Source organism: Micrasema longulum, unplaced genomic scaffold (assembly GCF_059751315.1).
Source record: "Micrasema longulum isolate JH-2025_06_02 unplaced genomic scaffold, ASM5975131v1 h1tg001133l, whole genome shotgun sequence".
Taxonomy (NCBI): Eukaryota; Metazoa; Arthropoda; class Insecta; order Trichoptera; family Brachycentridae; genus Micrasema; species Micrasema longulum.
Window position 1 is genome coordinate 149,140 of NW_028278321.1, and position 18,476 is coordinate 167,615.

Sequence of the window (18,476 nt, forward strand, 5' to 3'; positions counted from 1 at the left end):
CGGGAGAAATGTGGAAGTCTTGTCACGCGGCCAAGTTAGGTTCGATAACATTGGTTCGTAAATTCACGAATAATTATGCATGGGCATAAAATTAAGAATAGTCCAGAAGGGGCGTAGAATCATATTTGAATACATCGGACTGTGTCCAATAATCCCCCTACTATGGCCTACTTTCGCCTACTTTAATGTCGCCGCGTAATGTTGCTTGATAGGAAAAAAATAATCATAACACAAATGTAAGGTAAAAAAAAGCAATCTGTTAATTTCTCTAAAATTTTATTGTGCACGCGGAAACATTGATTGACACAACAGAGTAAATAAGTAAAGGGTCATTTTATAAGAGTAATTGAATTTATGAACTTTGAACTTAAAATATAAAACAAATTTTATTTTACATAAAACGAATATTTTTGTATCATGTTAAATAATATTTGATGTTTTAAAAATAATGTCGTTCAAATGTCCCCCACGGCATTGTTTAATCCAAGGTCTAATTTTCAATAGTTCTTGCATTAGATGAGCAAAGTAGGGTAAAAAAAATACTACCCTGGCAACAAACAAAATTTCCATTTTGTTTCTTCGACAATCTGAGAGATGGAAAAATAATTCAATTTTTAAGTAATGCATTTGCTACTTAAACATTCGTTTGCTAATTACACATGAAATGTGATACCATCCTGTTTCTTTAAGATCCTAGCAGTATTTCTGATTTCTAATGAATTCAAATCAGGAGTTGCGTACTGAGTGACGTCTACAAAGAAACGAATGGGTCAAAACGTAAACCTACTCATTTATGAGTAGTTTAGTCGCCTTCTGTTTGATGTGCGTATGCTGTTTCTGGACTATTCTTAGTTCTATGTGCATAGGATCTCCGCTATTTTATAATAGCCCCCCACACTATGCTCCTTGCGTTGCTCCTCACTTTGCTCCTAGCGCTGCCTCCCTCTCGCCCGAAGTTGCCCTCTCTCCCGCACACTGCTCTACTCGCGCAATTAATGGCGACGCTCCGCACTTGTCATTTGTCTTTCTATACATGGACGATGAAACTGTGACAGCGTGCGCGCTATGCATTTTTAGTATAGCTAATTATATCAATGTCATACAAAGAAATATACATCATTCAAAAATGACGCGTGTGTCTTGTGTGAGCACTCGATGCGTACCACATGCGTACTGCGACCGCGCGTTTATGTGGCCAACCACTCGCGCTTATATTGCCGGTCCTTTGACTCGCACTCAAAACCGACAAAATAGGGAGCGGTGGGCACGACATGACAAATGTTGCCACACTACTATGTCTCTGCCTCCTTTCCTCGCTACTTCCCATGCCACTCGTCGAGTGTGTGGCAGGCCCATATTTTTTATTTTTTTATTATTAAAATGGAAACATTTTCGTTTTTATTATTTACCCAAACATTTCGATTTTGGAGCCATTTTCAATGAGTTGTAAATAACTCACTATTAGAAAATGAGAATAAAGTTAGGGTAGAAAGGTGTTCGAACTTCGGACCCCTAATCTGAGAGTCCGTAACACTAGCCCCGGGACAACCCGATTCAATATTATTAGCAATATTGTTCATTGTCTCTAAAAATAATAATGATCAGAAAATTAAGTGTAATCGAATTGTGCACGTTTTTGATTGACATTGTTATTTTCATCCTTAGTCATAAAATAATAATAATAATAATCATTGTATTATATTTTTATCGATTTGACTTTTTTACTTATACAGCACATCACTTTTTATTAAACCGTTTATTTTTCACTTATTAATCACTTCTAACATGTTCACATATTCAAAGGGGGTTGGATTCAATAAAACCTCAGAGTAATAATATGCCACCCTCTTATAAAGTCACCCACACGGACAAAAACTATTCTACGATTATCAATGACGAAGTTAGCTACAGTTTACAGCAATAGAACGGGCTGTAGGTACTCAGGCCGATAATTGCAAGCGCAAACCGAAACCATCTGTTACACGTTTGTTGTTAAACCAAACACCAAACCAAAAATTTGGAAAGCTTTTCTCCTATGTAATAGAGCGAAAGGGCTTCTCTTTAAGCGGGCAGCGAATTATTACTCTAAGAATAAAACACTTTATTTTTTTAAGGAATAACCCGCTAAGCCTCTATTTTGAGGCTTGTCAGCAGGTGGAATAAAGAGGATATGGAAGGAGGTAACCAAAAATACACAACACCCAGACCAATTGAGAAAAAATCTTTCTTGGATTTTTTTCTTGCAACTGGCGGGAATCGAACCCGCGACGCCAGTTACGCTGACATACGCTTCATGGTTACATTTTTCATTACAAAATCATATTTAAAACGATAGTGATCCGTGGTGAAACGAATACAGGGGAGGGGAAGTGGGCCTGACTTTGACCTTTCCTTTTGGTGCTTTGGCCCTGCAAGGGGGACTCTGTTTTCAGGAAAAAGACGTAGCCGGGTACTGTCACGCTCACGCCGCCATCCCTTTTGAAGGCCGATCGTTCCGTATTTAACTTCAGCAGAGAGGTCTGCGGTGCAGAACCTTTTCACTTAGCACCTTCTCAACACTGCGTCTAGAGCCTGGCTTACACAGCGGTCTGCAAGCATGAGGAACCTTAAATGTAGACGAAGGGAAGTGAAGATCAGAGCTGCAGAGCGGAGCGGTCGACGATTCTTGGAGACGAAAAGAAGTAAAGTTTCAGAGCGGAAGAAAATACTTGGTTAAATATGTTTATTTCAGTAAATGTCGTTTGATCGGTCACAGCAATTTGAAAATAAGTATGTTTCAAAATTTATTTGTATCTTTCGACTCAAAGGGTATCTTATTTTTAATAATTAAATTTATTGAAAAATCTATAAATTTAAAAAAACCAACAAGTACCAAAACCTAGTAATCCCCCAAAGTGAAAACTATTTTTCTTTATTGAAGGGTTGGTATGGGGCACTGGTTTACATTCCATTTTCACAGAATAATAATTTCAAAAAACACAAAATAAAATCAGGTATGTTAAAAATAGAAAGCAAGGCAATTTTCCCAAATAGAGCTCGCTTGATCTGATCGCATAGTGGAAGTCGCAGGACGATACCTCTTATTGCACGGAAGTTACCGCTCCTGAAAGATTTCAGGGCCCTGAAAACGGACACTCCTAACTGCCTCTGCCGAGAATCACCTCATTACTCGTGGAGTTAGGGGTTCTTGTCTGGACAGCGATTGATTACCTTTTTGCCAGCGTCACTGCGCATTTGATACGATCAGCCCAAGTCGAGATATCTAGATTTCAAAGAGTATGGTGAAAGTTTGTATGAAAAAAAAAAATATGTAAATGCGTGGAATTTTTCATGACAATATTTTAAGACCGCAAGACGTGATTATAGTCGAAAACCATGATAAAATCTGACCATCAGCATCGGCTGACACCCAATTATATTTTCCGTGTTGCGGAATTTCTGCGGAACATTTTGTTGTTTGTTGCTGTTCGAAGTTGCGAAGGCGCGAGCCTTTGTAGGCCCTACTGGTTTAGAGGTTTTTAAACTCTCAAAATAATTTCTTTGCGCGCGGTGATGTAACATCGTGTTACCACAAGCAAAGGACGGAATATTCTAAAGTTCAGAAATTTAGACATGAAAAAAAAACATTTAGACATACTGTTTAATAATTCATTTTCCATCATTTATAAAAATAAACATATACAGGGGTCGGCACTTGAAGTGTTACCGATTAAAAATTCTGTAGTTTTATAAATTTTGTTTTTTTTATTTAAAAACTTCAGTATATCGTAACACATTTTTTTAAAAATGTTATTGTTCGATGTAGCCACCTTCGGCGCAGATAAAAGCATCAAGTCTGTCCAAGAAGGCTCCACACGCTGCACGAATGTAGACTGATGGCATTTTGTACTATTCTCAGCGAAAAGCAATAAGTATTTAAGGCGTCGACCGTCTCATACTTTTTAGTTGATACTTTGGCCTCTAGAATGGACCATATGGAAAATTGCATTGGGTTTAAGTCCGGGGAATAGGAGGCCACTGTTGTAATGAAATGAATCTGGGAACTTTTTCTTGTAAAAAACGTTGGGTTTCACGGGCTTCATGGGATGGCGCCGAGTCTTGTCGAAACGTCCAATGGTTTCTACCGAATATTTTACGTGCCTAAGGTAACAACGCATAATTTTAAATATTTTCATAGTAGATTTGCTGACTTACCTTTACGCCCTGTTCAATGAAAACGAGTGGTTAGCGTCCTGTGCGTAACCGCGGCCCAAACCATCACTGTTGCAGGCGCTTGCTTTCGCAGAGCAATTCGCTGGTCTAAATTGTCTTTTAATTTGTCCTTTAATTTGCACTGTAGCCATAACGATCTTTTTGTTTGTTTACATATTACTGAACCGTAAGAAAAAATTCATCGGAAAAGACCAAATTTTCTAGCTCGCCACCAACGGCAAGTGTTTTAACACCTCTGCTCTAGCCCAGCAAGGCGAACTGCGTTTTGTGCAGGCGTTAAATGTTGCGCTTTTTGTATTTTAGCCCTACGGCTTCAATCGAACTCATTAATAATGGCTGGTTGCGATTTTCCAGCAAAATAGAGAGCAATAACACTGTTGAGTTTGAATTCCATATCGATAACTTTTTTTAACTGTGACGTAAAACGATATGCTTCGGTAGAATTATTAACAATATAACAGACGGACACGCGTCAAAACATGAGCGCACTGTCATTAGCCGTTTGGTTGTTGCAGCAGCGTGAAGTTGATAACACTTGGAGTGCCTACCCTGGCAATTTAGCTGTTATAGCAAAATAAATTTTAAATCATAAATACACCGATAATCTTACATGCGTGCGTCCGAGATCACTGTCAATAATTGACTGAAACTCCACACAAACACCGGCCGCAGAAAAGCGTCTCTGTCTTCCTTGTTATGAGTTCTATCTTCGTGCTTTCTCTTATACATATTTATTGCTGTATTGATTACACTGTACCTATTAAATTCACGCCCCTCCCTTTTTTTACAAAATTTCTCCCACAACATAAAATATTTTCATAACCTAATTAGTGCATGTAGGGGTTGGTTATAAAAATGCATGTCGTGTTGGTTTTATATTTTTGTACAACTATGACGAAGGCGTATAATGGGTTTTGCATGTTGGTTTAATTGGTGTCCTGACAAAGAGACGGGTACGTCTCGAAACCGGTGGATATAGAAAAGTCGGTAAGTAGTTACATACAACATTTATTAATTTTAAATTTTTACCAAAAGGTAAAATAAGGTTGTAATACAATTTTTTTTTTTATTTGCTAATAGACTACTAAAATAACCCAAAAAATTTTTTTTACAATTTTTCATACCGTATTATCAGCGCTACTACGCTTTTCAAGTTTTATATTTCTGAAATAACTCCGCGTGTGACGTCAGAGGTTCTTTTCCGGTTATTCTCGATCAGTTCTTCCCACTGACCCATCCACGGCAAGCAAACTGGAACACTTCCATAACTCTCATATTATAGGTTCACTCACATGAACCAGTGACGTCATTAAAAATTATTTGTTTTTATTAAAATGTTTTTTACTATTTTTCTCGTACATTTTCAGGAAACTTTTCAGTACAATTTAATGCTCCAATTTTTACCGTGCACAAGAAAAAAATTATTGTATCCAATTTCTCGTAGGGCTGAAGTTCCTTATTGAAATGGCAAAATATTTTTTATTAATCTCTACCATTTTTTTTCAAAATAAAAACTATTCATTAGAAGTAAGATCATACTATTTATTTAGATGATAGTAAAATACATTAGTTTTGAAATGTTTTAAATTAATTTATGGCTGGTGTTCCTGGAGAACCAACGACATCTATTATTTCTGCATTTGGTTTAGTTTCAGATTCAATGCTCGAAGAAATGGAGGCAGGAATGGTTAAAGTCTGAAATTATAAGATAATCGTTATGAAATTATTTTTTTAAATACCAAGCAAAGTAATTTATATGTTAACTTCCTTCCTTCCTTTGTTTTGTTAACTTTTAAAAGACTCTGCTAAAAAAATCCCTCTAGTTACGATGGTGTATTGTTGGGTGACATTAAACAAAAGATGAGATATTTTTAAATACATTAATGTATTTAAAAACAAACATACATGCATGTAGCAGCTTTACAGAAGAGCCAATCAAAGTTTATTTTTTTATTCATAAAAAAAATTCATGTATATTCAAAGCTACACAAGCTTCTTTATCAAGATATACTTAACTAATAAACCTTGATAAAAAAGCTTGAGAAACCGGTCGGTAGAAAAAATATAAAAATAAGTGGTAAAAATAAAGTTGTTTTATATATTTTTTTTATAGCATTAATGTAATTTGTTTGTTCCTCCTGAAATAATATTCATTACCTTGTACAAAATGCGGTACATAAAACATTTGATTGAATTTTTTTCTACTAACCTTGCCTGGGCTAAGAGCCTCATACTGATGGCGAAGTGCTTGCAAATCGAATTCACAGGAGGCAAGAGCAGCTCGGAGTTCCAGAGCCAGAGACAACTCTGACCGTAGCTCATTGAAGTGCTGACAAATTTCCCCAGTTGGAGGTGGATTTGTTTCTATAAAAAAAATACATTCGTGTGTAGCATTCCATTCTCACATAATTTTGATTTATTTATTTAATTTTACAATACGCCCAAGAGGCATTTACAAAAATTATACAGGTAAGTACGAACATAGTAAGTAATAATTCAAAAAATAAACAACGCTTTTTTGTATACATGTAGAAACAATAAAAAAATATTAACTAACTAACCATCACGCCATTTCTCCGGAGGGGTAGGCAGAGAGGATAGAACGCCACACCACTCTGTCCTGGCACACTTCCTTTGCTTCCTTCACATTCATACATCTTCTCATGCACGCACGTCGATTATTCCGACTTTTCACATGACCACTTTCAAGAATTTGTTGTACTTGATCATGCCATGTCTTTCTCGGCCTTCCTCGACTTCTACAACCAGACACATTCGCATCATAAATCTTTTTAGCCGTTCTTTCATCATTCATTCGTTCCACATGACCGAACCATCGCAAAAGACCTTTCTTAATTTTGTCGATAATGCTTAACTCAGCCTTGCATTCTGCTCTAATTTCGACATTAGGGCACCTATCATACATTGTTTTTCCGCACATTCGCCTGAGGGATCGCATTTCAACAGCATTCAGTCAGTAAATAAATATTTATTTATTTATTTGACACTTTATATACACATACAATATATATACATATAAGGGCGGGCATATTGCCTTAAGGCAATTTCTTCATACCTACCCAAACCGTTCAGTTTGAGAAAATTATAAATACATGGACATATTAAATCTTACAATTTTATACAAAAACTAAAAACAAAGATTAATTAAAAAATTAAAAATTAACACTATACAATGAAGAGAGGAGAGGGGATGGGAAGGAAAGAAGAAGGATAAAGGAACAATTTAAATATTTTTATAGTGACATTTTAATCTTGACTTAAATGTAAATAAAGAAGAATAAAAAAATCATACTTCAATGCAAAATAAAAAGTGAAACTTTGCATAATAAAAAAGAAAAAAAATATGGATTTAAGAAAAGTGTTAGAATTAAAAAGCAAATTGTAAATAACTTGTAAAGAATTAAAACAAAAAAAAACATTTATACGTATAAAAAAAATAGCATTAACAAAGACAGTAATATAATATATGGTACACAAAAATATATAATAAATTCATTTCAGAAAGAGATAAGATAATAATAATTATAATACACATCAAAAACAGAAAAAAAATTGCATGAAAAAGAAAGTTTTATTACGACTTTAATAATTAGTTTTAAACAGTGCATTTAAGAACCTTTTAAAATAAATAATTATTGTGTTAAAAATATCTATATCACTAGTAAATCTGTTGGCTTAGGAATGTAAACGCAGAATTGGAGAGTTTCGTGCATAGTTAGTACCTACGTATGTAGTTGCAAACAACTATGTACTTCTAGTGAATAGATTTGGTATTTTGAAGTTAGTAAGATTCAGGAGTTCATAACATCGATTTTTGTGAACTCCTGAATTTAAAATATAAAATAAAAAAATAAGGTAATTTATTTTTCTACAATCTTCTAATAAAATAAAATTTAAAGTGAGCACATTTTATTTCATTTAGGCGCTGAGATGTGCATACATCTTCCACATTCTTCATCGTCTCGCTCAATGCTGTATATCATGTCATGCTTGCCCACCACATACCGCACACCGCATCTGAGGACTTAAATCTCCTTAAAGATGCCCACACACAAAACAAAATTGCTCATTGCCAAATGAGAAAAGCTGCCTGAAGCTCTCTGTAGTCTGGTAGCCTTGGCATCTTTGTGCTGAAATAAGGTAATCTGGAAGTACATAATATGTACTTCAATGGATCAGGGAAAAGAGGAAAATTGAATTTTTCACTGACTGGGATTAAATTGATTAGACACAATCAATTTACCAAAATGGTTACAAAACTTTTTAAAAGTCTTGAAATTCATTTTGGAAGGCCACCACCAGGGGTGATATTCCAAACGCTCTCGCGACCATAGAAAAAGCTTTTATAAAATAAAAGTGTTGTCTATGGCTGCGGGAGTGGTTCGCAATAGCACTGCAGGTCTGTATATCCGACAGGACCTATAAAAGGGCCTTGGATTGTTGCGAAAAGCTCAATTCGGTATTTATAGAGAGAGGGAAAGAGAAAAGACCACAGGATTTCTTCAGAGGATTGATTAGGATATCCACCGCAGCATGAAGGAGAAGCGACAATGTCTGGCACTAGGTGTATGATGCGCCTTCTGGGCCAAGTTAAGAGCATTAATAAGAATCCTCTTATCTAATCGGTCCGTTTAAAAAGGGGCCATCCTTTTGCTCTCGCTAACCCAAAACTGTCTGCTACTACCGGTTCATAGAGTCTCCTCGTTCTTATTGTACAGTAAACCCCCCTATAACATACACTCGTATATGGTTTTTTCCTTTAACGTTTGCGACAGTTTTTTCCTATAACGGTGGTCCCCGTATAACGTAATAGGTCCGTGTCCCTTGACCTTGATAGACACGTTCAGCGAAACTAACATTGATGACTCATCGGCACATCGCTGCTCTGTCCCAGGGATATTCACATGATACAGTGAGTAAAAATGTTCTACTTGGAATAAATTATGATCAAGCAAATCGACGCACACATTTAAAAAAATTAAAACACAACATGTAAAAATTTGCTCTATAATTTTTAACAGTGTGTGCCATTGTAAATATTTCGACCCCATCACTTTATTTGAAGAGCGAGCTATTCCGGACCAGGTCCAATGTTCACACGGTAGATGTCATACGCATTATCTCTCGATCTAGATAATACTTATTTACAAACAAAAAAATGTTAGACTGTCACATTGAACTACCCTGCCCGCAAGTTCCAGTGAGATTACATCACCCCGCGCGAGTTAAGTCCCCCCTATAACGTTCCCCCTGATAACGTGGTACCTATCTCAATGTTATAGAGGGGTTTACTGCAACATGTATGAAAGAAGTTGAAATATTTTTTCCTGCATATCGTGGAGTCTTTTGGTTATTGATAGTTTCTGAGGGGTGGAGACATTTATGCATCTAGCCGTCCACAGAATGTGTAGCTCCACATTTCACTCGGGACGCTAAAATGCAAATAAATAAATAAAGTGAATAAATCACATACCGATATTGAGATTTTGGAGAGCCTGATCAATGGCTTTGGCCTTCTTCTGGCCAACTCCGGGAGGAAGTTTCATACGCTGTGAACGCAACCAGACTCCAGATCCTCGAGCTTCGGGGAATCTTATTCCAGCCCCTTCCACACTCTAAAAAAAATACTTATTGTCAGAACTAAGCCCATAAAATCATTATAAAAATCTAAGGTTTAACAAGCATATGAACAAAAAAAATGGTTACATTAGAATTTTTTTTTTTTCGATTTCCAAATGTTTGTAGCTTTTAATGTTTTACCTTTTTTCAATTTTATTTATAAAAACTTGATTGGTCCTAATCTTATTTAAATATCTATATGAATGACTATATGTGTTCAGAATAAATTCAAAATTTACAGAAGTGTGGAAGCTACACATGTTTGATACAAATCCATTTAATTAAAAGTTACAAAACATTAATGTGTAATGAACATGTATTTGAGCATAACTCAGTAGATGGTCAGTAGTACAGTAGTTTACATTTGTTTGGATAAAACACTAAACTTTCAGTAACAACAAAATCAGTAAACTTTCAAACAAAATGACTGATTTATGAAGATTGTATTGTCTCCTAAGTTATCATTTAGTGAGTTACATTGTATTAATAAAAATAGTAATAAATTTTTATTAACCATCATATACAATATCATATATACAAAAATAATAACAAAGGTATACTTCAACAATATTTTGAGTTTGTCCAAATTTTTGTAGACAACGACTGGATTCAACTCCCCGGGGAGCTGTTTATATTAACATATTACAACAGAGATGAAGAACATTTAAGAGAAGGTTATTTAGAAGTCCAGGCATCTACAGGGCTTATGACCTGTCAATGGCTGGTTTAAGTGGCCCCTTTACACACTGTGTAACATTCACCATTCTGCCTATATTTGAACATCTATATTCCTTCGATTCTTTCATCTGTTGATGTTTGTGAAGTTAAAGAGCTGAAACCTTTATTTATGCGGGTTAGATTCATCTAAATGAATTATTTCACCTACATACTAGGCGACGCCTGAAAATATTATTTTTTCAATTTCTATACTTCTTCATGGACCAGGTAATTTATCAACAATATTTTGAGTTTGTCCAAGTGTGTAAAGTGGCCACTTAAACCAGCCATTGACAGGTCATAAGCCCTGTAGATGCCTAGACTTCTAAATAACCTTCTCTTAAATGATCTTCATCTCTGTTGTAATATGTTAATATAAACAGCTCCCCAGGGATTTGAATCCAGTCCTTGTCTACAAAAATTTGGAAAAAACTCAAAATATTGTTGATAAATTACCTGGTCCATGAAGAAGTATAGAAATTGAAAAAATAACATTTTCAGGCGTTGTCTAGTATGTAGGTGAAATAATTCAATTAGATGAATCTCACCCGCACAAATAAAAATTTCAGCTCTTTAACTTCACAAACATCAACAGATGAAAGAATTGAAGGAATATAGATGTTCAAATATAGGCAGAATGGTGAATGTTACACAGTGTGTAAAGTGGCCACTTAAACCAGCCATTGACAGGTCATAAGCCCTGTAGATGCCTAGACTTCTATATTACCTTCTCTTAAATGTTCTTCATCTCTGTTGTAATATATTAAAGGTATACTTAGTTAAATGGCGGACCAAACCAAGAGGGTGAAAAGTTTTATCAAAAATATTATTAATTCTTAAAAGACTGTGCCAAAAATTCCCTTCGGAGATGGTGGTGTAATGTTGTTACATTAATCAAAAGATGACATGTTTTTAAATGCAGATATTTAAAAACAAAAACTTAACATGTAAACATACTGCTGAAAATCTATTTCCTATAATGTATAAAAATAATAATATAATTTAGACCTGTTATAAAGAAATATGACTTCATTATTTTTTAAGTCTTGTATTTTATGTACTCATGAAACATCATAGTCACGAGGATTAAAAATGATTTGAAAAAACTCACAATTGCATCGATAGCCTTAATGGGTCTCGAATGAGGTGGCACCTTTTTCTTATGCACCTTTCTGTCGTGCCTTCTCGGTATGGAGCTCCCTCCCTGGCTGGAGCCCCCGGTCCCCGGCACTCCCCCCTCGGCCCCGCCCGCTCCACCTCCTGCGCCACCCGAGGTTCCTAGAGCCCCCCCAGTACTGCCCCCGTGGTCAGCCTGAGAGATGAGCTTCTGGAGGTCTTGAGTCTTCCTTTCTCTCTCCTTCTTGCGAGCTTCGATCTTTTTCAGTTCATTCACAAGCGATTGCTCTTCTTCGATCTGAAAAGAAATTGGTTACAAATAAACTTTGAGCAAAAGTACAATTGTTATTTTATTAATGTTCTATGTGTCACCGTATTTACTCGATTATAAGACGCCACCATTTGTAATACACACCCTTATTTTTCGAGACTAAAAAAACAGCTTTTAAAAAATATATACGATAAATAGACAATGTCAAACAGTCATAATAAAAAGTATTTTAAAATGCGCATATTATACCATCATTCTGAAATGTCTTCATATTCCGAATCGGGTTTTTCTGTGCTTCTTTCCATTAGCGATAACTTTTCTTTTCACTGAAGCATCATAATGTAGTCTTATTGCTGACATTCTAAACGATAATTAGGGACAATTTTTGTTTACAATTTTACTAGACAGAATTTTACAGCGATTGTAAGATACAAATACATTCATTACACACCTAAATAGGAAGAAAAAAACATGAGTCTTATAATCGAGGAAATACAGACCCCACATTGTTGTATTCACCATGTGCTCTCCCCTCCCCTTTAAACTAGTGAATATTGTTTAATCCTTACGTTAGTCTAATAGCAAACATTCCTATCATAAAAATGAACTGTTTTGCAAACTGCAAAATCTCTAAAACACTCCTAAATCTCTTAAAACTTTGAAAAATAAATAGTAATTAAGTTCAAAATGTTTAAAATTACCAGTCTTGAAGATGCCTACTGAGGTGAAAGCGCTCGTTGGTCAATAAACAAAGTAATAAAACTAAACCAAGAAATGTTATTGATATTTTAATAAACAATATTTTGAGTTTGTCCAAATTTTTGTAGACAAGAACTGGATTCAACTCCCTGGGGAGCTGTTTATATTAACATATTACAACAGAGATGAAGAATATTTAAGAGAAGGTAATATAGAAGTCTAGGCATCTACAGGGCTTATGACCTGTCAATGGCTGGTTTAAGTGGCCACTTGTTGGCAAAATATTGTTGATAAATTACCTGGTCCATGAAGAAGTATAGAAATTGAAAAAATAATATTTTCAGGCGTTGCCTAGTATGTAGGTTAAATAAATAATTCAATTAGATGAATCTCACCCGCATAAATAAAGGTTTCAACTCTTTAACTTCACAAACATCAACAGATAAAAGAATTGAAGGAATATAGATGTTTAAATATAGGCAGATAGGTAAATGTTACACAGTGTGTAAAGTGGCCACTTAAACCAGCCATTGACAGGTCATAAGCCCTGTAGATGCCTAGACTTCTATATTACCTTCTCTTAAATATTATTCATCTCTGTTGTAATATGTAGATATTTGAATCAAAATTTTAATAATTTTGCTAATGCATTTGTTAATTAATTTATAAATACATATCAGCAATGCGAAATGTCTTGTCAGAATATTTAAATCTATTTATTTAAGGACTTATGGAGTCCAATTTACTACAGTAAATATATTTTTTTAAATTATATACAGGTACAGTTAGAATAAAATACAACTAAATAAAATCAAAGATAGGACAAAAAAATTAATAATAATAACTACCTCAAAAGATAATAGTAAAAAAGATTCTACCTGCTCATGAGTGCGGTCAAACAATCTTCGGAGTTGCTCCTTTCTTCTCTTCTCATGCTCAGCATCAAATGTGAAGGGTCTTCTTTCCCCACTTGTTCCACCCAAGCCATGTCCATACCAGCTATTTCCTTTCACCTGAATTAAAAGAATAATATAATTGTATTTTTTTACGTGGATGTTAACATGTTTTATGTACCGCTCTTTTACTTTGACACTGGATTAAGGTGTTATGTTATCAAATTATAACTTATAAATATGGATGAAGGTGCTATGGGACCTTCAATTGCTGTTTAATTTCCAATTTTTGCAAGTAAGTCTTTGACCTTACAGATGTTTTCACCATCATATGTTTAGATAAATATGCAAAGAAAAAAAATACACAGCACACGGTGTTCAAAACTTTAACCCCGGATATATCTGCTCATTGTTTAGGTCACATAACACCTTTATCCACTTGTGTCTTCATTTTATAGGAGCAACTTTTGTCCATTGTGAGGCTGTGATAGACCTCAACAAGTGAATGTAAAATTATGAATACGCACAGAAGTCGAGAAAGTAATATCCTTGGGAGATTTTATCAAGATGAAATTCCATGAGAGTTGAATCAGTATGACTGCAATGATTTATAAATACTTTTTAGCTGTATCTGGGACGAATGAAGAAATGAGTTTTTTTTAAATTTTCCACAAAGTAAATGCTGAAACAATAAATAATATAAGAAATAAGTTGTCTGTGAATTAGAACCAGGACCCTAAACAAACTTTTTCAATGGTAAGTTAAAAATTCTAAAAAGTGGAAACAGGGGTGTAATGATTTAGGTCAAGGAAAAATTGGTCACTTGTGAAACATTCTAAATTAAAAGTTGAGATAATAAAAAAAACAGCAGAAAAATTCAATCTATTAGAAAGTAAATATTTTGGCTTAAATTCTCACCTTGCTTAGAACTCCACAAATGTGATAATATCTCTCTTTAAGATCTTCAACAGAGCGATCTCTAAAGGCGGCTCTGTCCCAGCGGTCTGCAATGACTAGGAAACGAAGGTCAAATCTCCGACACAACTCCATCATGTGATCTGTCTCTGCCTTGGACCATTCTTCGCTGCGAAGATGCGAAGAATACTCGGCCTCCGAATAACTCGGAATAGATACTTGCTAAAATAAAATATATATTATTTCATACATGATGTCAGAAATCGTTACTCTTTAGAGCTGATTAAATATGCGTAAATTTAACACTTTCAATGTCTTTAACTAGTTATCCTGAAAAACTCACTTTTAAGACATGATAATTTACATCGCTGCCATCAATGTGTGAGGCGAATATTAACATTTCAATTTTTATTTCAACAGAGAGGGAAAACATTTTTGAGAAGGGAATATGGAAGTCTAGGCATTTACAGGGCTTATGACCTGTCATTGGCTGGTTTAAGTGGCCACTTTACACACTGTGTAACAGTCTGCAAGCATTTGGACATAAAAAACATTATTAACATTTCATATCACTTTATTAGTATTTACATAATTTGTGAATCTGCACTCGATTTTAATTTAAATTAACATCAATGTCAGTACACCCTTTAACATACTATTTAAATCGCAGTTAATAGTATCAAAAAACGACTGTACATATTTTAGGATTTGTAAAGATAATCCTGTTTAGTTTACATTTTCTTCTGGTCAATGACTAACGGAACTCCTCAAACCCAACAAAACGGTCTCCCGTGATAGCGATAGACTACGATCAATGCATATGAAACGAGCGTTGAAGGAAAAACGGCCACAATACAAGAGAAATACGACAAATTAATTTTGCAGCATGACTAGCTTGGCCACATGTTGCAAGGCCAGTCAAAACATGCCTGGAAACGCTCTAATGGGAAGTCCTATTTCACCTGCCGTATTCACCGGACATTCTACATCCTTCTGATTACCACTTGTTCTGATCGATGACTCGTGGCCTGGCTGACCAGCACTTCCATTCTTACGAAGATGCCAAAAAATGGCCTGATTCGTGGATAACTCTAAAAGATGAGTCGTTCTTTCGAGATGATATTCTTACACTGAAAGATGTGAGAAAGTTGTCGCTAGCAACGGACAATGCTTTCAATGACATATTCTTTGATATTTTTTTAAAAATAAAGCATTAATTTTTTATGAAAAACAGTGAGAACTTATTCATCATCATCATCATTCCCAAATATGGGGCACTGAATTGGTACACCAATCGCAGAGTATCTTGATCATTTTTACTATATGAAGGTAAGATGATCAGTCTTACGCTTTAGGTGCCAGTGCAGGGACTATGAAATATTCTAGTGTGAAAACACCTTTTAAAATAAATATTTCATATCAACCATGTCAAGAATCGAACCCGAAACCTCTTGCATGGTAGGCAAACGCTCTGGCCATTACACCACGAGGCCGACAAAACTTATTCAAATCGCCAATACTTCAATGAAATTAATATTTTTTTGCATTATCAACTCATGTTCTACATAAATGGGTTATTTGTTTTGAATGACTGTCTCGATTCAATATATCCAACTCCTCATTTGTTGAGGCTAGACAATTCCAAGTGTGTTTTATGAATTATTAAATAGATACCTTGTTGAACTGAGCAAAGGGATATTCCCTCGCTTCATCGGATATTCTTTTCCAGTGATGAAAAACAGCTCCATCTGTGCGAGCAGGATTAGTAAACGGGGTCCACACCCACCTCCGGGCCTTCCTCATCCCCAGCTTTGCTTTTGCCTGTTTATAGCCCTTTCCTAAAACATTAAAATCAAGTTTCAAAAAATATTCAGGACTGGATTTTCTTGAAGGGGGGGATTAGAGTTGACAACATCTTGATGACTTTTCAATGATTTAGATTGGCGTTTCGGTTTATTGCATGTAAAATGACTCGCCTACAGTCTGTATTGAATGCCGCAGCGAGACTTATTTTTGGAATCTCCAAGTTCAGTCATATCACTCCACAACTTCGGGAAATGCACTGGCTACGTTTTCCACAGAGGGTGGAATACAAACTCTGTTGGCTTATGTATAAGTCACTGCACAACTCTGCTCCAGAATATCTAAGGGAACTCTGCATTCCAGATGAACTAGCTGACAGACGTCTTACGCTTAGATCAGCTACATCTACGTCGAAAGGAAAAGTTATTATACCTCTAACACTAAACCTCTAATGCAAACAGCGCACTAAATTCGGCGAACATGCATTTGCGGTCGCAGGCCCTACGGCATGGAATGCTCTCCCAGCAGAAGTCCGAAACTGTGAGAGTGAAGTGATGTTTCGGAAGAAACTTAAAACCCACTTGTTCTCTAAATCATTTGAATAAATTCTTAGCATGTGGTGAAAAAGTAATATGAAAAAGTACATTATTTTTCTTAAATTAAAAAGTTAAAATCAAATTTATATCTTTGTATAATAATAGTAATAATAATAATGTTTGGATAATTTATATAGCGCCATTTTTATGAAAATCACCTCAAGGGCGCTGTACAATAAATAAATATCCCAACACGTCTTGCAGCTACAGAGCGCATGGACAGTTGGGATTCTAGTTCCTGGTCTCCAATTATGATATATATGAGCTAGATAACAGAACGTCTTGCAGCTACAGAGCGCATGGACAATAAGAAATCTAGCCCCTATTTACATTTTTATTTTAAATTTTTTATTTGACAATGAAGTTTAGAGTTTAAGTGATATTTTAAAAAACGAAATAAAAAGCAAATTTATAAAATTAGAATTTAGATAACAACAAGTCTTGCAGCTACTGAGCGCATGGACGGTTGAAATTCTAGACCCCATTTTCTAAATTTAGATATTTGATAGTTGATAACAGTTACATAATATGATAAAAATAATATGATAGCTAACATCACAAAGTCTTGCAGCTTCAAAACGCATCGACAAATGGAATTTCAACAACATAAGAATGATTTTAAAATGTTAATAATAAAAAATAATTTTAAGAAACGCAATAATAATACATTGAGCAAAGAACTAGTAAGTATGGCAATTAAGTGAACATGTAACAGCACAAAAAGTAAAATATAAAAAAGTAAACAAAGATAGCATTCCTTAACTTATTATTAAGGTTAACAAGACAATAGACGATACCCAAACTCAAACTCGTCCCTATTTTATTTTGGTATGCAGTAAACAGGATCTATTGTCTTTTTCCTAGTAAATAACTGTAAAAACAATTGGTTCACATTTGGCTGTTCCCTGGGAGATGATGGTAGAAACGCAAACTTTGTAAAGCTCCCTTGAGGTATTATATTACAAAAACGGCGCTATATAAGTTATCCATAATTATTATTATTATAACTATCGAGTGTGTGCGGTGAAAATCAGTAGGGATGCTAACAAAAAATAATATTACTTTTAATTTTAGTATGGCCGAAAACGGTTAACTGAAATCGCTGTGTGATAAGGCGCATTGCAAGGTTCTAATTATATTTATTTTTAATTCAAAACATACCTGTATCCGTAGGCAGAAGAGGCGGTGCATCAAAATTGTCATTGTATAGCAAAGCAAAGACTTCTCTGTGCATTCCTTCCGGTCTTTTGGCAGCTTTGGATGACACATATCGTTTTTTGAGTTTTTCTGCGTTTAATATCGATTCTCTGGTCAATTCGGGTGTAACCGGTCTCTCGAGATCTAAAATATCTCGAACATCGGCCATCCTGGTTCAAAATAATGTGTAGTACAAATGTAATTGAAAACTTGCTCCTAACCTCCAGGTTATGCAAAATTAAGATAAAAACTTTTTAGTCCAATGCATTTACATTGTGCCTTAGCGGCTTTTTTTAAATACACGTTTAATAATTTCGTGAAAACAATATTATGTCAGGCAATAATAATTACAAAATTAAAAAGCGGCGATGACATTACCTCCCGCGAGTGACAGCGTCAGACAGTGTTGTCATTCTT

At 35.1% G+C, this 18,476-nt stretch overlaps 1 protein-coding gene across 1 annotated transcript; it reads right to left on the reverse strand.

Moving 5' to 3' along the window:
* Positions 1-5,736: 5,736 nt before the first annotated feature.
* Positions 5,737-18,470, reverse strand: DMAP1 (DNA methyltransferase 1 associated protein 1). Its single transcript, XM_088233617.1, has 8 exons — positions 18,024-18,470; positions 16,138-16,301; positions 14,467-14,685; positions 13,534-13,668; positions 11,681-11,983; positions 9,707-9,848; positions 6,422-6,576; positions 5,737-5,907 (listed from the first exon to the last, which is right to left on the reverse strand). Exons 1-8 carry the CDS (start codon positions 18,226-18,228, stop codon positions 5,800-5,802), a joined length of 1,431 nt encoding a protein of 476 aa, XP_088089743.1. The 5' UTR covers positions 18,229-18,470; the 3' UTR covers positions 5,737-5,799.
* Positions 18,471-18,476: the final 6 nt, after the last annotated feature.